Source organism: Nannobrachium achirus (assembly GCF_963921795.1).
Source record: "Nannobrachium achirus genome assembly, chromosome: 8".
NCBI lineage: Eukaryota > Metazoa > Chordata > Actinopteri > Myctophiformes > Myctophidae > Nannobrachium > Nannobrachium achirus.
The window spans coordinates 64,768,716-64,790,102 of record NC_137817.1 but is presented as its reverse complement, the minus strand read 5'-3'; the positions used below and the strand labels follow the sequence as shown (position 1 = coordinate 64,790,102).

General features: G+C 43.4%; 1 protein-coding gene across 1 annotated transcript in view; it reads left to right on the top strand.

Annotated features, from left to right (window-relative positions):
- Window positions 1–21,012, top strand: part of bace1 (beta-secretase 1) — a gene marked incomplete at both ends in the record, with an annotated part of 30,832 nt that extends 9,820 nt beyond the window's left edge. Inside the window, 8 exons of the mRNA XM_080732060.1 lie at window positions 3,839–3,927; window positions 8,086–8,302; window positions 10,234–10,371; window positions 11,447–11,581; window positions 12,755–12,856; window positions 14,793–14,942; window positions 19,403–19,574; window positions 20,771–21,012. Coding sequence (XP_080588186.1) covers window positions 3,839–3,927; window positions 8,086–8,302; window positions 10,234–10,371; window positions 11,447–11,581; window positions 12,755–12,856; window positions 14,793–14,942; window positions 19,403–19,574; window positions 20,771–21,012 — 1,245 coding nt within the window. The remainder of the gene's footprint in view (window positions 1–3,838; window positions 3,928–8,085; window positions 8,303–10,233; window positions 10,372–11,446; window positions 11,582–12,754; window positions 12,857–14,792; window positions 14,943–19,402; window positions 19,575–20,770) is intronic.
- Window positions 21,013–21,387: the final 375 nt, after the last annotated feature.

Sequence of the window (21,387 nt, the reverse complement as noted above, 5' to 3'; positions counted from 1 at the left end):
TAATGCGATCACCTTTTCCTGGATGGTCTACTCTAGAACATACATAGGCAACAGGTGGCCCGGGGGACACATGATATATTATATATATTATATTATTGGTTTCAGCTGCTATAATTCCAAACATGCAAACATGACCTGCTTTAATTAGTTCAGTCTATATTAGTAGTTGAATGACTACTAATTAGTATTAACTAACTATTAGTATTAACATGTTAGTCTTTTTTATGTCCAATGTATTTGTATTTAAGTTCATAAAGTATAACTGAATGCATTTGAAATTAAATCAAAATGTTACATTTCATTAGCAAAAATAATAGATCTTCAAGCTCAAAACGTGTTACAGTGCGACACATTTTGGGCTTGTATATCTGCTATTTGTGCTGCTCTTACTGGAGATGAGAGTTTTCTGCTTGACAGTAACAACATGCAATGTGGCCCTCTGGAGTGAGTGTGGAAATATAGCGGCCCTCTGGAGTGAGAGTGGAAATATAGTGGTCCTCTGGAGTGAGTGTGGAAATATAGCGGCCCTCTGGAGTGAGTGTGGAAATATAGCGGCCCTCTGGAGTGAGTGTGGAAATATAGTGGTCCTCTGGAGTGAGTGTGGAAATATAGTGGCCCTCTGGAGTGAGTGTGGAAATATAGTGGTCCTCTGGAGTGAGTGTGGAAATATAGTGGCCCTCTGGAGTGAGTGTGGAAATATAGTGGTCCTCTGGAGTGAGTGTGGAAATATAGTGGTCCTCTGGAGTGAGTGTGGAAATATAGTGGTCCTCTGGAGTGAGTGTGGAAATATAGTGGCCCTCTGGAGTGAGTGTGGAAATATAGTGGCCCTGTGGAGTAAGTGTGGAAATATAGTGGCCCTCTGGAGTAAGTGTGGAAATATAGTGGTCCTCTGGAGTGAGTGTGGAAATATAGTGGCCCTCTGGAGTGAGTGTGTAAATATAGTGGTCCTCTGGAGTGAGTGTGGAAATATATTGGCCCTCTGGAGTGAGTGTGGAAATATAGTGGCCCGCTGGAGTGAGTGTGGAAATATAGTGGCCCTCTGGAGTGAGTGTTGAAATATAGTGGCCCTCTGGAGTGAGTGTGGAAATATAAATATAGTGGCCCTCTGGAGTGAGTGTGGAAATATACATATAGTGGCCCTCTAGTCTGGAGTGAGTGTGGAAATATACTGGCCCTCTCCAGCACAGCTGCCCACCCCTGGTTTAGGGAGTCAGATTTTTTGGAGCGGTGAAAGCGCTCCCAATAGACAGGTATGTCTGTGGCTGGCTGGCTATGTGGCTGGCTGGCTATGTGGCTGGCTGGCTGGCTGGCTATGTCTGTAGCCTGGCAATACCTCTAGTGGCCACACACAACACACATGTTAAAGGAGGGGCGCTGTTTAGCAGGCCAGGCACACTCAACACACACACACACACGCATGCACGCACGCACGCACGCACACATATCTAGAACACATAGAATGTAAAAATATAGATCTAGAACAAAAAATCTAAAACATAGATCTAGAACACAGCACTTCTTAAACAATGTACTTGTACAGTAAGGTATTATACAGTACAGTAAGGTAAAGTACAGTAAGGCATAGTAGAGTAAGGTAGAGTACAGTAAGGTACAGTACAGTGAGGCACAGTACAGTAAGGTACAGTACAGTACAGTAAGGCACGGTACAGTAAGGTACTGACAGGAACAGATTGAGAAGGGCACTGTTGTGCAGACTAGACACACACACACACACACACACACACACACACACACAGGGTATAGCTTCTCAGATTCACCGCTCCACTTCGAACCGAGGTTTGATTTTTCTGGAGGGTTTAGGGAGTAGGATAGTTTTTCTCTGAATGAGAGTCTGTTTTTAGCAGAGTGCAACATGACCAGGTTTATCTGTCTCTCCTAGGAGACACATCCAGACCATCAGACTCGCCCTTCAGTTTCACAGAACACAAACAGCACAGAGACACAAATGCTCTTCACATTGTAATCTGAGTGCAACGCTTTCACAAACCTATCCAATGCATTCTCTGGTGCCAAGAAACACATACACATGCTGCACTTACTTATGTCTGATTTATCTCCCTGTCCAGTGAGATAACGTGTTTGGAGAGATGCTAGGTTCATTGTTTACATGCTGTCCGATGGCATATTGTTTTGACCAGGGGTTCCCAAACTTTTTTGTCTCAGGGCACCCCTTAAATATTTTTTTAATCCGAGGCACCCCTAGATTATAATTTCCACTCCCAGCACCTTATAGCATATCGTCGTTGTCGGGTGGAAACCTTGTATGTCCAAAACCGTTCGTTTTGTATTTATCATCTATAAAATGTACTAAACTAGTGAAAGCGGCAGATGTACAAGCACACAACGCCTCGCATCGCGATGCTTGTAGATCGGCTGTTTTCACTAGTTTTGTGCGACAGTCTTGTATGATGAAGCAGGGCTTTGCTTTACCAAAAGACGTACACATTTGAAACTTGGAGATACGAGGTTTCTCCCCGACAGTGACGATATTTTAGTGATTATGTTGCGAGGAAAACGTTGAGATACTAGCCATTTTAGTTAGAACTGACTGAAAATAACTTTGTTCTTCAAGTTTAAAATGATTCTTGTAGATCTGCTATTTTTGAAAAAGTCGTGAAAATGTGTGCAAATCTTTGAATTATATGTATTTTCAAAGCGAACGGTTGTAACTCAAATTTTGCTTCTGGGTGGTCCCTGGAACTAAATATTTTGAGATGGGGGTCCGTGGCCAAATAAATATCATTTTGGGGGTCCTTCACATAAAAGAGTTTGAGAACCACTGACATAGTAGTCTCTCAAGAACAGACTAACTGAGCTCCAGTTAAGTGAAAAGGACCTTTTCTTTGACGATGGCTGGCCAGATTGCTGACATAGAAACATAGTTTTTTTTTTTTTTACTTTAGAAGGATTCAAAAGACACTTATAGAATTGGGTCAAAATGCTAATTTTCACGATTTTTCAAAAAAGCTTGCAGCGCGGCACTCGGTGCCGCGCTGTGAGCTTGTATATCTGCTATTTTTTAATATTTAAAGCATAAAATATTGCGTCATATTGTGTTCAGGCCTAAATGGGTTAATGTCCAGAATGGTATTTAGATAGCTGGTTGTTTAGACAGATGCTACTGTAGGTTCATTGTTTGTCCTGGTTTCTTTTGGCCACCACATTATTCTCTCTGCACTATGTTTATGTGACTATTCTCCTTGTCTATTGTCCAGAGTTCATGTTTCCTCTGCTTATTCCGATCTGGCATTTATGTAAGTCACTCTGGATTCGAGCGTCTGCTAAATGCCTAACGGTGCGTTTTGACAGCGGGCAACAGCGGGTGACGGTCGGCCTACTTATTTTCTGGAAGTGCGTTATTTGTCAATGGGAACCGGCAACTACTGAGGCCATAGTGGAAAACGTCTCCCAAAAACATGAACATAATTTAACTTTTGGACGACACCGCCCAGAGTCGCCGGCTGTTGCCCGCTGTAAAACATAGGGTTACTCGTAAGCATGTATTGTCTTTCACCTCCGCTGTCGAATGTCCATACAGCAGCATCATGAGCATATAACAGCAGACTTCTGAACAGTTTTTATCTGGCGTCACGTGACGTCTTTTCCTTCAGAAAGAGGTTTCTTGATGGACTCTGGAAGCAGTAACTTTGATAGTTGTAGTTGTTTTGTTATATTATAAACTACAATACCCATGTATCTCTGTGTCTCCATCAGCTCAACATCCTGGTGGATACAGGAAGCAGTAACTTCTTTAGTTGTAGTTATTTTGTTAGATAATAAACTACAATACCCATGCATCTATCTGTGTCTCCATCAGCTCAACATCCTGGTGGATACAGGAAGCAGTAACTTCGCTGTGGGGGCAGCAGCGCATCCCTTCCTGAGACGCTACTACCACCGCTCTCTGTGAGTACAGAACCTCCCTAAAGCCCCTATCATAGTAGGCACCGCGTTGATAAGCTATCCACCGCGGTGTAGTCTTTTTAAGTCATAAAACTACAACATTACGTCATACCGCGAACCCCGATACATCTCTCTGTTTTTACTATCAGACAGATCGACCCATCACCCCGTTCCCTGATTGGTCGATCTAGACCAGTCAGTCACAGTGATTAGGACTTCACCGTGACTGACTATGATGGCCTCCACTTGTTTTCTCACTTTAGGTGGATAGAGGCTTCAAACCCCCCTAACACATTACCACCTCTGTCCGTTTCTTTATTTAGACCAGTGGTTTTCAACCAGTGGTCCGGGGACCACCAGTGGTCCTTGAGGGGGTCCCAGGTGGTCCTCAGCTAAATGATGGAGAGTCGGTAACCAAATGGACCCTTATAGATCTTTAACTCTCGAGAGTATAAAATGAAACCAAACAGGCCCGGGCCACAGGGTAGTGGTCCAGCTGGCACCTAGGCTGGTAAACCAGCCCTTGCAGTGTCGCAGGTTTGAGTCCCGATCCTGACGACCTTTGCTGTGTGTCACCCAAAATATCTAAAAAAAAGAGTAACCAAATGGATCCTTACAGGTCCATTTGGTTTCATTTTACACTCTCAAGAGTTAAATTAGTGTTAAACATCTGCATTACTTAAAGGAGCTATAGTCAACTTTTTTATTGTAGGGCCGACACTTTGTCTGACAATGGCCAAAATGATTATTGTATCATTATTTTACGCTTTTTGTGGTCATTTTTGAATAGAAACACATATATGAAGCTTATTTTTTTATAAAATATTTTCGAAACATTATTTTTATTTTAGCATCCGTTTTTCAAGAAAAAGTTGACTACCGGTATAGCTCCTTTAATTTACAAGAAGTCTACACAGATAGAGAATGCAGAAGAATTGTTATTTTGATCAACGTTTGCCTGTTATTTCTCCTACGGCAACACATTAAGACAGCATGGAATTTTGGACAAACGATAACAAAATATTCAAAGTCTTGGGTCTGAGAGAGGCTAAATATCATCAAATGGTGGTCCGCGGCTCAAACGCCAAATAAATAATGAACCTTAAATGGAACCAAATGGACCCATAATAAGGGTCCATTTGTTTCCATGTGTACACTCTCAGAGCTATGATATAAAAGTTTGAGAACCACTGTGCTGCACTAAATGGAACTTCATTAGTATCATTGGTAACACCTGTGAAAGAAGTAAGGAAGGGTCCAATTTCTCTCCGATACGGCTGCTGTGTATAGAGCCTATTCAGAGATATCCCTATATAATGTATAATATTATTAGAATAACTATTTTTCCTGCTACATCTAAAAGGCACTGCTGAGATTCGAACTCAGGATCTCCTGTTTACTAGACAGGCGCTTTAACCAACTAAGCCACAGCGCCGGTGGACAAGTAGGCTTCCTAAGATGACACATATCTATCACTGAGGTTGACCTTTGAAGTTCAATAAACTGCTGTTGAAATATGATACACATGCACTGGTAATGTTGCAGGTATACAAACAGAATATAAAGTGAGAAAAAAACTAATACAAGAAAAGAAACAATTTAAAATCACAATGAAATATGGGCTTCAAAATGCACGGTCACTCACAGACAGATAGACAGGTTAAACAGGTATTGCCTAACCGGGTGGAGCATGGATTTACAACTTGTATGGTTCCTATGAGTAAACCGGTGTCCATTAAATAAACTTTGTAATGTCAAACAGACGTCATCTGAATAGCAGGAGAACAAACATCACAGTCTAGTATCACAACGAACAAAGTGATGTTAAATTAAAGTAAAACAAAAATGATTCCAACAGTAGCTCCTGGAAGAAAAACAAAATACTAAATATAAAACATTTGATATTGAAAGAAATGTGTAGTATAATAGTATAGGCACCTGAATGGTTAGTGAGCTAGCCTAGGACTTCGAAGGTCGTGCACGGTACGATTTAAGGCTGGGCGATATTGATGAGAAATTTACGTTTAAATGCCATATAGACAATCTTGCCTGCAAATTAAGACAAAAGATTGTTTTTTTCTATAGGAACAGTGCTAGTTTCCCAGTAACTTGTAGAAAAAGGGTTATCGAAGCAGTCTTTCTCTCTGTGTTGGACTATGGTGATGTTATATATAGAAATGCTGCTCCTTCTATCCTTAAACCCTTGGATACAGTTTATCATTCTGCTTTGCGATTTATATCTGGTGAAAATTATAGGACTCATCACTGTATCTTGTACGATAGAGTGGGTTGGCCTTCATTGACTGACAGGCGAAACAAACACTGGTACCTGTACATTTTTAAGGCAATTGATGGGTCTTTACCTATGTATATTAGATCTCTTCTGGATTGGAAGCCTGTGACATATAGGACACGCTCCAGTGACTGGCTCACATTAAAGGTCCCCACAGCAAACTCAGAACTGGGGAAGACAGCCTTTTGCTGTAATGCCCCAACCACCTGGAATGAGCTACAACTACATTTTAAGATATGTTCTCCCATAACATACGGTCAATTTAAATCTTTAATTGACAACCTACCAACAAATGTCTGCAATTGTTTTTAAGTTTACTTTATATTGTCTGTTGTTTTGTAAATATTAATGTTGTGTTGTGATGTATCTCGATGGCACTGCAAATGAGGGCAACCTCAATGTCTTTTCGAGAATAAATAAAGGTTGAATGAATGAATGAATGATATTGGGAAAACCTTCAATATTCGATAACATTGTTGAATACCTCAATATGGATATTACTCGCGATATTAGTAAAAACAATTGCATTATATATTATATTTTTTTTATGTTTTCTGCTTTAGGTCCACCAGCCTCATACTGTGCATTCACTCACTCGTTCCTTCCCACAATATGGCCGTTACTCGAAACCCGTACTTGGGGAGTATAGACTTGCCTCCTTGGGAGTTTTTTGAAAGTTATCTTCGGGAGTAGAGACCTCCTTGGATGGGATGACGGGAGGAAGGTAGCCTATTTCCACTGCGTTCAGAGCAGCAGATGTTCAAGCTATGAACGCGTTGCGTTCCAATGGAGTATAGTTAGTACGATTCCAGCTCTCATAAATGCGTCGTAGTGTCCCTGACACACACAAGAAGACACTTAACCCCGAACAGTGCTCCTCTGTGGGCAGCACTCAGCCGGCTCAGCACTCAGCTGGGTGAAGCTGAAAACTGAAGCTCCCCCGTGGGATGCGATAGGTACAAAAAGACAACAATTACAAGTAATAACCAAGGCCCCCAGAACCGACGTAGAACATTGAGGCAGCCGTCGAATCTGGGATTGCAACACTTCCACACTACTACGTACTTGTGCGTCTACCGTTTGAAACCCCACAGCACGCATGCTTCTAGAATCTGAAACGCTAGCAATTGGCTATCTGTTGGCTTGGATATTGTAGCTAACCAGGAGGTGGAGCGTTCTTCCGGGTGCTTCCACTGAACATCTGTCATTGAAAAGGAAAGGGCAATCCATTCTCTAGATATATTATCTAACTCTATGATAATAACGTTAAAGGCGAATTTCGGGCCAAAACGGCTATCTTACCTTTCAAAACATGGTCCAGTTGTCCCGTTTTGAAAAGATGTAATATATTCCATTTTTGGTCAAGCCGTCCTACGCGAACAGGGCTTCAAATGGGAAAGATTGGATATATTGTTAATCCGGTTAATTTTCTCGCTTCAATGTCCATTTTCTCGCCATACATCAGTCGCTGACACTGTTAGCAACACACAGAAGCTGTTACATCTCTAGGGGCGCGCCATTGTTGTTGAACTTTGAACTGTCGAAATCCCGGGATTTCAACGGGAAAGAATATAACCGGATTAACAATATCCAATCTTTCCCGTTTGAAGCCCTGTTTGGGTAGGACGGCTCGACCAAAAATGGAATATATTGCATCTTTTCAAAACGGGACAACTGGACCATGTTTTTGGTCAACAAATAAATACTTTGAAAGGTAAGATAGCCGTTTTGGCCCGAAATTCTCCTTTAAGTAATCATCCTCTCCCATCTCCCTCTCCTCTCCTCTCCTCTCCTCTCCTCTTTTCTCCTCTCCTCTCCTCTCCTCTCCTCTCCTCTCCTCTCCTCTCCTCTCCTCTCCTCTCCTCCAGATCAAACTCGTACAGGGACCTGGGCCGCAGTGTGTACGTGCCGTACACGCAGGGCCGCTGGGAGGGCGAGCTGGGCACGGACCTGGTGGCGGTGCCCCACGGCCCCAACAGCACGCTGCGCGCCAACATCGCCGCCATCACCCAGTCCGACCGCTTCTTCATCAACGGATCCAACTGGGAGGGCATCCTGGGACTGGCGTACGCTGAGATAGCACGGGTCAGACCAGGGGCTCTCACACATTTCTTCATCCATTTCATTCTTTCATTCTTACATTGTTATTTTTGATTGATTAATTGATTGAATACTTTATTAGGAGTTTGCATAGGAAAAGGTACAGTTTCATGACGGTACAGTTCACTGGTACAAGGTCTACTAAAAGGAGATCCTAGAAAAGACTAAGCTTATTTCCACAGGAAACCATTTAAGTATCTCATATAACATTGAATGACAGACGAATAGAACACAGTACTATGCAGTAGATATAGTCGGTAAAAAAAAAGAAAGAACAAAAAAATAGTAAGTATATACAAAGAAGGGACAGGGGAGGGTAGGGCTGTGCTAGGTTTGTTTTACCAGTTGCGAACGGCTGCTGCCTGTAAGTGGCTTTTCAGGGCGATTTTAAAGGATGCTAGTGGTCCACACTCCTTTAAGACCTTCGGTAGGGCACCAGCTCAGTGGCCTTGTGGTTAGAGTGTCCGCCCTGAGACTGGGAGGTCGGGGGTTCAATTCCCCGGCCGGGTCATACCAAAGACTATAAAAATGGGACCCAATGCCTCCCTGCTTGGCACTCAGCATCAAGGGTTGGATTGGGGGGTTGATCACCACCAAGGGGGGTCCAGGGACCACAGATGAAAATTAGCCTACGGCTGGCTAAATCTGGCTCATTTACATTGAAGTGAAAACTGACATGTCCATTAATGAGCACGGTCCCTGTCAAATAAAACAAACTTTCAACTTTATTCCACATTTTGGTGGTATAGCAGAAGAACGAGTTTGACCCTTTGTTTGATTTGACTCACCTTTGACTTGTAATTGTGGACATACTTAACGTTTTTAAAGTATTTTGCCAGGTACATGGGTATTTTAGTGGTGTAGTGTATCTTGTACACTTTACTCCTTTGCACCTTACATTCATGTCAAATATTCTCCCTAAGATACAGTATGTGTCACAAGGAAAACGTGAGAGAATATCTGTTTCCATTATAGGACACTCAAGATCAAAAATAATGTAAAGACAGCTTTGATTTGTTTTACAACAAGCGTTCATATTTTAGATTGTAATTAGAGAAAAGAAAAGATGAGTGTTAAAATGTTTTCATTTACTGCTTTCTATTTTTTTAGTGATTTTAGCGATTTTGATTTCAGTGATTTCATGCGTGGCTAAATATGTCTTTTTAGACAAAATAAACCGGCGATTTCTTTATTAATATTTACAGTAACACTGCTAGCCCCCGTAAGTCACATCTGCCCATGAAAGATTGCAGTGCATCTTGGGAATGGGCTTATTGTGTCTAAAAATACATTTTTAGCCACTTGTACGCATGAAAATCCACTGTAATCCAAATCGCTAAAACGATAGAAAGCAGTAAATGAAAACATTTTAACACTCATCTTTTATTTTCTCTAATTACAATACAATCTAACCCTTAGAAAAAACGTTGTCCTATAAACTACAGCATCCCTATTTTGGGGGAACATTCACCAAAATAGCCAATCTACACTTATAGGTTCTCTGACATGCAACAGCATGTCAGCCAGTGTTGTGTCAGTATGTGTTAATTAGTACTGTACCGGTATGTGTTAGTTAAACCTATCTCACCCACTCCATAGGGAGTTTGATTTACTTCCCTCTGGTAGACGCTATAGAACAGCTTGGGCACACCGTAGCCGTAATATTTAAAAAAAATCATTCATTCCAAATGCCATTAAGGCAATGAATGATGTCATGTCTCGCTGATCTGCCTGTTTTTTCACATATACCATTGTTGTCCTTTTGGTTGCCTTAAAGATGCTTTGTGTGTAATTGTTTGTTGCTGTTATCTGTTGTTTTAATGTTGTGAATGTATATGAGACTAAAGACAAATCTCCACATTGTGGACAAATAAATGAAACTAACTAACTAACTAACTCCCTCTCTCTCCCTGCAGCCTGATGAGAACTTGGAGCCGTTCTTTGACTCTCTGGTGCGTCAGACCACGGTGCCCAACCTGTTCTCTCTGCAGCTGTGTGGGGCCGGCTTCACCCAGAACCTGACGCTGGGCAGTGCCACGGTGGGGGGCAGCATGGTGAGGGGGGATGTGTGGTCCTCTATGGCAGTGGTTCTCAACCTTTTCAAGCCGCGACCCCCAGAATAATCATATTTTAACTGGGGACCCCCCCACCCTGACGAGCTTAAGAGTTGAGGAATTACATTTTGTATTATATGGTTCTATTGTGAAAATAGTAGATCTACTATGTGTAGATCATGTAGATCAGCTATTCACATTTTTTTTACACTAATATTTGACAATTTGGCCAATGTTTAATTTGACATTTTAGTGCCACAGGTCACAGACAAAGTCAGAGAGAGAAGGATGAATCTGGCAGGGCACTGTGTCAGGCTGGGTTTCCGCTAGGATATTATTGGGCTGACGGGAGTATATTTTACCGGCCAAAGAATACATTTATTGGCCATATTATAATAATAATAATAATTAACGTCACATGCGTGTTCGCATATTGTATGTGCTTTGTGCACCCAACTGATAATTGCACCTTGTTACATTAGCACTCACTTTATCACACAAATATGCAATATGTTGATGCTTTCATAGTTATCTAAATAATATCTATCTACTCATGCAGAGGTGTCGCTTGCCAAAACATAACTGAATAAAATGACGAGTGAACTCCTTGCGCGACACCGTCGCACAGTAGGCTAGCCTGTAAACAAATTAATATATGTTTTGGGTTTTACATTCAACCTTAATATGCAAACCTACAACTTTTGTTTTGTTAATGTTATGTCATGGTGGCGCAAGGAAAGTTCGACTTCTCAACATGTCAACTTTCATTGTATAATATCCACCACCCATAAGAATTTGGGTCCCGGTTTTATTGTCGTCCGGCTTGGTTCAGATTACCTCTGAACCCCTGTTCCTTTTATCATAACACCCGGCCGACTCCGAGCGAACCAAGAAAACCTGTGCCCAGGAGAGTGGAGGGTTTAGCTATAAAACACTGTAGAGCTGTAGACCCTGACACACACACACACACACACACACACACACACACACACACACACACACACACACACACACACACACACACACACAGACAAGTCAGTCATTTGGTAACCCGCCCCCTGCCCTGTGCCCTCAGATCATTGGTGGAGTGGACCCGTCACTCTTCGTGGGAGAGCTCTGGTACACGCCCATCCGCAGGGAGTGGTACTATGAGGTCATCATTGTGCGCATCGAGGTCAACGGACAGGACCTCAACATGGACTGTAAAGAGGTACCATCCTTCTTTTTCCCTCCGTATTTTACTTTTATTTCCTTTTTCTTTTCATTTGTGTTTTATTCTTAGGTTAGTTTTTCTTGACTGCATTGCGTACAGAATGTTATGTAAGGGATAACATCTCGCTCAGCGGTCATTATCGAGTGATAGGAGCCCGACAGGTTGATATGCCACTGACACGGAGCTGAGGTTGGCATATCAACCATGATAAGAGCCTCGTAGACAGTGAGAGAAGTAATAAACATGTTATTTTTTACAGTATAACTATAAGAGCATCGTGGACAGTGATAAACGTGTTATTTTTTACAGTAAAACCATGTTAAGAGCATCGTAGACAGTGAGAGCTGTAATAAACATGTTATTTTCTACAGTATAACTATAAGAGCATCGTGGACAATGATAAATGTGTTGTTTTTACAGTATAACTATGAAAAGAGCATCGTGGATAGTGATAAACGTGTTATTTTTTACAGTAAAACCATGTTAAGAGCATCGTAGACAGTGAGAGCTGTAATAAACATGTTATTTTCTACAGTATAACTATAAGAGCATCGTGGACAGTGATAAATGTGTTATTTTTTACAGTATAACTATGATAAGAGCATCGTAGACAGTGAGAGCAGTAATAAACGTATTATTTTTTACAGTATAACTATGATAAGAGCATCGTGGACAGTGAGAGCAGTAATAAAATGTTATTTTTACAGTATAACTATGATAAGAGCATCGTGGACAGTGAGAGCAGTAATAAAATGTTATTTTTACAGTATAACTATGATAAGAGCATCGTGGACAGTGAGAGCAGTAATAAAATGTTATTTTTACAGTATAACTATGATAAGAGCATCGTAGACAGTGAGAGCAGTAATAAACGTATTATTTTTTACAGTATAACTATGATAAGAGCATCGTGGACAGTGAGAGCAGTAATAAAATGTTATTTTTACAGTATAACTATGATAAGAGCATCGTGGACAGTGAGAGCAGTAATAAACATGTTATTTTTTACAGTATAACTATGATAAGAGCATCGTGGACAGTGATACACATGTTATTTTTTACAGTATAACTATGATAAGAGCATCGTGGACAGTGATACACATGTTATTTTTTACAGTATAACTATGATAAGAGCATCGTGGACAGTGATACACATGTTATTTTTTACAGTATAACTATGATAAGAGCATCGTGGACAGTGGGACCACCAACCTACGTCTTCCCAGGAAGGTTTTCCAGGCTGCCGTCAAGGCCATCGAGGCTGCCTCCTCGGTGAGTGTTCATCTCTTCGCTCTCTTCGCCGTCTGTAAACCGTTGTCATGGAAGTGACGACAAGCCCATATGAAGACCACTTGAAACTGGATTATTTGATCTGTAAATCTATAGGTGTGAAGGCCAGGCTCGCTGTTAGTTAAAACATTTAGAATGGGTACACATTATAGTGTATTATTATTTTATGCTTTAAAATATGCAGATATACAAGCTCGCAGTGTGGCACAGAGTGCCGCGCTGCAAGCTTGTATATCTGCTATTTTTGAGCGGTGGTCACAACGCTCCTATACGTGGCCGTGTGTGTGGGTCTGTCTGTCTCCGTGTCTCCGTGTCTGTCTGTAGCCTGCAGTAACCTTTTCTGACCACACATGTTAAGGGAGGGGCGCTGTTGCACACACACACACACACACACACACACACACACACACCACCGCTCAGTTCACACAAGTGTGATTTTTTTTTAAATCGTGAAAATTTGAATTTGGACACGATTCTATAAGTGTCTTTTGAATCCTTCTAAGATTTTTTGAAAGACGTTTGTTTCTATGTTAGCAATCTGGCCAGCCATCGTCAAAGAAAAGGTCCCTTTTCACTTAAATGGAGCTCAGTTAGTCTGTTCTTGAGAGACTACTATGTCAGTGGTTCTCAAACCTTTTCATGTGAAGGACCCCCAAAATTATATTTATTTGGCCACGGACCCCCATCTCAAAATATTTAGTTCCACGGACCACCCAGAAGCCCCAAAGGTAACTCAAATTCAAAATACATATATCCAAAGATTTGCACACATTTTCACGACTTTTTCAAAAATAGCAGATCTACCAGCTCGCAGCGCGGCACTCAGTGCCGCGCTGTGAGCTTGTATATCTGCTATTTTTCACTGGTTAAAGCATTCAATATTTCCAGGCCTAAATGGGTTAAAACATTTTCTTTGAAGAGGTTTGAAACATTTTCACGACAAAGATCTTGTATGAGGGTTCCCGGCACAAGATCATTTCATACAGGGTTCCACCCATTCACACACACACATTCATACACCGATGGCGGAGGAAACCATGCATGCAAGGCACCAACCTGCTCACCGGGAGCAACTAGGGGTTCAGAGTGTTGCCTAAGGACTCTTCGACACTAACTCTTGGGGAGCCCGCGATTGAACTGGGAACCCTCCAGCTGCCAAGCGGCCGCTCTACTTCCTGAGCCGTCCAAATGTTATTTAAAAGACTATGATTGAACTAAATGAAAATGTAGCTGTCAGAATTAACACTTTTGTTGTCAAAGCCTTTCCATCACTGTGTGTGTCCCCTGGTCTGTGTTCCTGTCTCTGTTAGTGTGGTTGCTTAACCCTGGTTTTTGACATTATCGAAACAAAGCGGATAAAAGCGCTAAACTTTTTTTGAGGCTTCTTTAGGACCTAACGATGGATTTTAGCCTTGGGTACCAAACTTTATTTTGAAGTTTACCCATAGAATTATCCATAAACTTCAAAATAAAGTTTGGTACCCAAGGCTAAAATCCATCGTTAGGTCCTAAAGAAGACTCAAAAAAAGTTTGGCGCTTTTATCCGCTTCGTTTCGATAATTTTGTTAAGCCACCCACTATGTGGTCTTATTGTTAGTATAAAAACGTCCACCTCACGTTAATAATACCTAACATTCCGTTAACTATTGACTTCAGTTCCTCCCTCCCATTCCGGTCACAAAAAGTTGTAACACTTTTGGTGTAACACTCACTCACATGGGTCTGTGCCACGCCGCTGATTGGTGTGTGTGTGTGTGTGTGTGTGTGTGTGTGTGTGTGTGTGTGTGTGTGTGTGTGTGTGTGTGTGTGTGTGTGTGTGTGTGTGTGTGTGTGTGTGTGTGTGTGTGTTGATGGAAATTGCTGCGTGACCTGGTGGTTTGCGAGAAGCGTGTTACTTGATGGTTCTCTCTCTCTCCAGACAGAGCAGTTCCCCTCGGGGTTCTGGCTGGGGGAGCAGCTGGTATGCTGGCAGGCTGGCACCACGCCCTGGCACATCTTCCCTGTCATCTCCCTGTATCTGATGAGTGAGAACCGCAACCAGTCCTTCAGGATCTCCATCCTCCCTCAGGTAACTCACCTTTATCCAGGAACTATACACTCTCAGAACTTGACACTAAGGTTTCAGAGGCACTTTGCGCGTCGGGCAAGTACAGGTCATGTTCTACTTGCCCTACTTCCCCCCCCCCAAAAAAAATAGACCTGATTGCTTGTTTCTCTCTCATAAACAAAACATGGCAACGGTGGGCAAAGTTAGACTGTTGTAGTCGGTCGGAGATGTGATTCTCAAACGCTTGCAAGCTGGCTGCATACACATGCTGCTCAGTAACGTGCGGAAATGTTTCACTGCAGGGAGGAAACTTCGGAAAAGCAGTGTTGACCAGGACGCTGAGGACGTTTGTTCTGAATCTTTGAAAACAAAGACACACACGCGCAACTCTACCTAGTGCTACTCCTGCGTCTGTTTTGGGGATTGAGAGAACTCATAGCTAAAGACTAGTTTCTCCATAGCAGTCACTTCATGTTCGCACAATGAGGCATGTCGCTTTCACGGGTTGAATCGTGCGATTTCTAATTAGTTGCAGCTGAGCGCTCATCGTGTCCGATGCACGTCTTTGTTAGCATAATGTGAACTTGTAGAATAGTGGTTTTCAAGGGAGCTCATGTCGCAGCAAACTATCCCACTGCACAACGTTCGTTCAGTGTGTGTGGGGAGAGAGGGACTGAGGGAGAGAGAGAGAGAGAGAGAGAGCGAGGCAGAATACTAGTCCAATATAGCCCCGTTCAGCGTTCAAGTAGGCTAACGAAACATATCTTATATTATGGTACTCAAAATGGGCACTTGCCCGGTCGGGCAACCTGGTAGCAAACTTCACCTGCCCGACCATATTATTTACCTGCCCCGGTCAGTCGGGCAGGCGTTAGTGTCAACCCCTGACTCTGATTTACTGATGTACATAGTGCATACTGTACTGCACTGGTGCCCAAACACTGGGTTGGGACCATTTGTGGCTCACAGACTTATTTGTATGGGTCCCTTTATCCCTACATTTACTTTTTAATTATTGTTATAAAAAAGAAAGAAAAAAAAAACCTTTTCCACAAAAAGCTAAATCTTTCATGATTTTTTCAATAATTTCATGTAAAAAAAAAAATCTAAGAAATTCCATAAATTAGAAAACACATTTGTAAGAAGTAGTGAACATAGCCAATCTACAAGTTCACAACCGTTGTGAGCTTGTAGATCTTCTAATTGCAGGAGTTTGGGTCCCGGGCAAACATCTAATTTCTCTTCTGGGTCTGAAGCCAAAAGGTGTGTGAACCACTGCTGTAGTGCATTGCAGAGTGGAAGCTGTTCATTGCCCTTGATACTGAGCTAGAGCTCCTTGCCTCGCCTAACCTGACTTTCGCCAGATGGTGGCAGCATTGCGTTGCATTGCTTTACCATCTGGGCTCGGTCCGGCAGAGTTGATAACACTCGTAAAGTCCCGGGCCGGACCAATCAGCGGCAGCTATGGGCGGGCTCTGAGCGGCTCTGAGCCAATAGAGTCTGATTGCAGACCACGTGGAAACCCAGGAGGCAGATTCTGGGTGCAACGTCATGCAGACAGGCCAATATGAGTGGTTGGAGTTGGCACTCCCAGACTGTGACAGAGAGACGGCCATATCCAATCACCTGCTATAGAATTTGAAAAAATGGCCCGCCCCTTACAACGGTTCTGCCGGAGCGAGCCCAGATGTCACCATCTGGCGAAAGTCAGGTTATGCCTCGCCATGGTCCTAGCACATTGTGAACATACTGTGGCTGTGGTGGTGAGTGTCCTTGATGATACAGCCTCGCAGAGTCTTTTATGTCGACTCCTTTATACGTAATAATAACCCTGTCAGTTGTCCTGGGTTACTGTAAGTTTTAAAGGAGTAGTTCACAATCAACATGACTACTTCTCTACTGATTACTCATACCATAGCGACTTGTGTTCAATATACTATATATTTTGTGTTAGTTGCATTTCTAAGACAATAATTTCATTACAGTCTCCATGGCATGAGTAATGTTGGGGGTGAACGACTCCTTTAACAGTTTTCTGTTGTTGAGATCCAGGGCTACACTGGAAATAAGTCTCTGATTTTATTGTTTTTCTTTTATATCCTTGATTCTTTTTTTTATGTGTTTAATGTGTTTTTTCTTTTAAACCAAACCAAATCAAAAAGAGTGAGAAAAGATACTTCTACACCCCCGGTCCCCCCTTGCAGTAGTGTCCTTTAGAGCAGGGGTTTTCAAACGTTTTTGACTCAGGGCACCCCTTTAAATAACATTTTGATCCACGGCACCCTGCAAATTACACTGTTCATTTTTTGAATCTTACATCCTATTGGAGAAATATCCGTTTCCATCAGAACTGACTGAAAATAACGTTATACTTGACGTTTAACCACTTGAACCAAAGGTTCACCAAAAATAGCCAATCTACAAGCTCACAACACGTCACAGCTTGTAGATCTGCTATTTTTGGTGAAGAGAGTTGTCGTAGATGGAAAAAGAACTCATCAAGTACAGTGCAAATCAGGTCTGTTTTACTAAGCACAGAGAAGCGATACTGATGTAGTGATATTGATGAATTCCAAATATTATCAAATTATCTCGCGGCACCCCTGGACTGGCATCACGGCACCCCAGGGTGCCCCGTCACCCATTTTGGAAACCCCTGCTTTAGAGGACATCTAAGTTCTAACCCCCTATCCCTCTGTCTGTCCCCCCTTGCAGCAGTACCTGCGTCCCGTAGAGCAGTGGTTCTCAACCTGTGGGTCGGGACCCAGATGATTAACTTAATGTGCAACATTGTTTTCTCACTCCACAGTAAACAAACCAACATCACGTTTATAGAGGGTATCTGCACATTTCTAAGTGACAATTTAAGGACTGTTTAACACCTTCAAAGCCGTCCGCACTTGCCCGTACTTGCCTTGACCACCAATTAGCCGATCGTACTTTCCCGTAATTTATGAAATTAATCATAATTTTTTGAAAAATACAGTCGCAGGTCGTGCTCTGTCTCTTTAAGAGACGTTGTGCAATCGGATCACGTCAGAAACGTGATGACGTCATCGGCTGGCTCTGCCACTGGCTCCACGAGCGGCCATTACGTTCCCCTTCACTGTGTGTGCTGCAGCCTGGCTTAGCCCATCCCCTCGTCTTTTTCGACCAGACGACAGGCGAAATCAAGGCTTCGGAATGAGTGGAATACATGGAATTAGATCGATGTGCGTGCGACGAGGACGTAATGTACTTTCGAACGCTGTTTTTTCTCGCGGATTACCCCATCTCGCTCCATGCAAATGAACGGCAGAAATACAGCCAGCAGCAGCTTCTAAGTAAGTGGCCGCCCAAACACGTAGTGTGTGCACGTCCTGCTGGCTTGCACTGAACGACCCGCGCGCGTTGTTTATCATTTGGTGTGTTTGTTTTTTAAAATATGTTTATAAATAAAACGCTGATTGCACGGCAGTACCGGGGTTCAGGGGGTTCTGCCGGGGCTTGGAAGGTGTGTTAATAACTCTAAAACGACAAATTAAACCTTGGCCAAATTTACAAATATTAGAGGCAGAAATTGTGAAAATAGCCGATCTACCTGGCAGCGTGAGGCGTTGTGTGAGCATGTAGATCTGCTATTTTCACAATAGAACAGTGTTATAGAAAATGTAATGCCTCAACTCTTAGTGCTCGTAGGGTGGGGGGGACCCCAGTTAAAATATGAATATTTTGGGGGTCGCGGCCTGAAAAGGTTGAGGACCGCTGCCGTAGAGGACAGTTCTTACTGTCTGTCCCCCATGTCCCCCTTGCAACAGTACATGCGTCCCGTAGAGCAGAGGTTTTCGAAGTGGGTGACGGGGCACCCTGGGGTGCCGCGACGGCAGTCCAGGGGTGCCGCGAGATCATTTGATAATATTTGAAAGAATATTTAGTATCATTTTAAACTTGAAGTACAAAGTTATTTTCTGTCAGTTCTAACCAAAATGGCTGTTATCTCAACTAAACGTTTCCCTCGCAACATAATCACTAAAATATCGTCACTGTCGGTCAGAAACCTCGTATCTCCAAGTTTCAAATGTGTACGTCTTTTGGTAAAGCAAAGCCCTGCTTCATCATACAAGACTGTCGCACAAAACTAGTGAAAACAGCCGATCTACAAGCACACAACGCCTCGCATCGCGAGGCGTTGTACATTTTTCGTTTAGTACATTTTATAGATGATAAATACAAAACGAACGGTTTCGGACATACAAGGTTTCCACCCGACAACGACGATATGCTATAAATATAAGGTGCTGGGAGTGAAAATTATAATGCCTTGGATTAAAACAATATTTCAAGGTTCAAGGTTGTACTTTATTGTTACGTCTTTTGTACAGGTACATAAGAAAATTTGTTTTTGTTTATGGGGTGCCCTGAGACAAAAAAGTTTGGGGACCCCTGCCGTAGAGGACAGTTCTAACCCCCTGTCCCTCTGTCCCCCTGTCCCCCCCATGCAGCAGTACCTGCGTCCCGTAGAGGACGTGGCCTCTGCCCAGGAGGACTGCTACAAGTTTGCGGTGTCCCAGTCGAGCACGGGCACCGTGATGGGAGCCGTCATCATGGAGGGCTTCTACGTGGTCTTCGACCGCCACCGGAAACGCATCGGCTTTGCCGTCAGCACCTGTCACGGTGAGGGGGGGAGGGAGGAAGGGTTGAGAGAGCAGTGGTCCATTTGGTTTCATCTTGCACTCTCAGGGCGGCTTGCACCAACACGGATTAAGCCTTATGCTGCATTCACACTGAGAGAAGCTAAGCTCTTGGTTGGCTTGGCAATTCAATGTTATCCCTATGCAAACCAGCTTTTAAAATGTCCATGCTCGGAAAAAAAAGCTTGGAAATTTTAAAAGCTGGTTTGCATAGACATTACATTGAATTACCAAGCCAACCATTAGCTTGGCTTCTCTCAGTGTGAATGTAGCATAAAACTGGTTTAAATCAAGGTTTATCTTTTAATCGAGTTTCCTCTGCCATCGGTCTATGAATGTGTGTGTGTGAATGGGTGAATGTAATGCGCACTCTCTGTAAAGCGCCTTGGAAAAAAAGGCGCCATTTAAGGCAAAGGATGTGTTAACTCATTCTGTGCCGATCCCGAACTAGTTCGGCTTTATTTCAATCCAATACAATTTTTTTTTTATTAATTCACTTACCCCGAGCTGCTTGTAGAGTCGTGGGTGGTCCTGGCTCGCTAGCCGCTAGCCAGCTAGCCATTCTACTCTGTCCGACGATATATTCCATTAAAAATGGTTTAAATTTTTGAGCTCCCCAATGTTCACCCAATGTTCGGCGCCGCTTCCGATGAGTACACGAGTGTGCCGATCCCGAAGTAGTCCGGCTTTTTTTAATGAAATGAATAAAATGATAAGAGGCCTTCTGAAGCCTGGCCTGATTTTTCTAGCTACTAGCCGAAAGCTAGCAACCTCCCGGCCGGCCGTTATTTGCGAACGAAATCGCCAATCTCCGCCTAATCCAATGAAAGACCACATCTTTGAAGGCTTATATCTCTGGATTGTGTCTTTAGGGAAGCGGCGCGAGGTTTATTTACGGCGAAATCGCCCAAAAATGATCTTTTAGATGACAAAATGGGAATAGCCATTCTGTTAGCATTATCATCCGGGACCTTTCCATGACGTGCATGAACGTGAGCACGTGAGGTCCTGGAAGGTGAGGTCCTGGAAGCTAAAGCGCTCGCCTATGAGAGATACCCTGGCATTCTATGGCCCCTAGAGGGCGCTGGCACTAAATGAGTTAAGGAGACAATGAAGAAATTGACTCTTTCCGCTTCACTTTGTTCCGTCTGTCCCCCTCCCCCCCCTCTCTCTCTCCAGTGCACGACGAGTTCCGCACGGCGTCGGTGGAGGGCCCGTTCCACGGGGGCGTGGACCTGGAAGACTGCGGCTACAACATCCCGCAGACGGACGAGTCCACGCTCATGACCATCGCCTACATCATGGCGGGCATCTGTGCCCTGTTCATGCTGCCGCTCTGCCTGATGGTGTGCCAGTGGCGCTGCGCCCGCTGCCTGCGCCCGCACGGAGACTTCGCCGACGACATCTCCCTCCTCAAGTGACCGCGGGGCCGCGGGACGGGGCGGACGGACGGATCGGTGGATGGACGGCTGGACGGACAGATATGGTGCGGAGGAGATGAAATGGAAAACAAACTGGACTGTTAGGGTGAGGGAGGTCGGTAGGCTCGATGCACAGCGGCCATTTTGGAGAGAAATTGGGCTTCTTTTTCACTGGTCTTAGCAATGATGCTGATGAAGGCTCTGTTCCATTCTGCTCACCAGGCTTTCTCGGAGGAAGGCCTGGTATTCGTTTACAACAGGCCGTCTGATCCGGTTTGGACCGGATGGCATCCCAGACAAGATGACAGAAGAAGTAGTCTCGTGTAGCCACCCACTCACCGAGCAATAGACGTCTGTTAGATGTTGGTCTAAAAT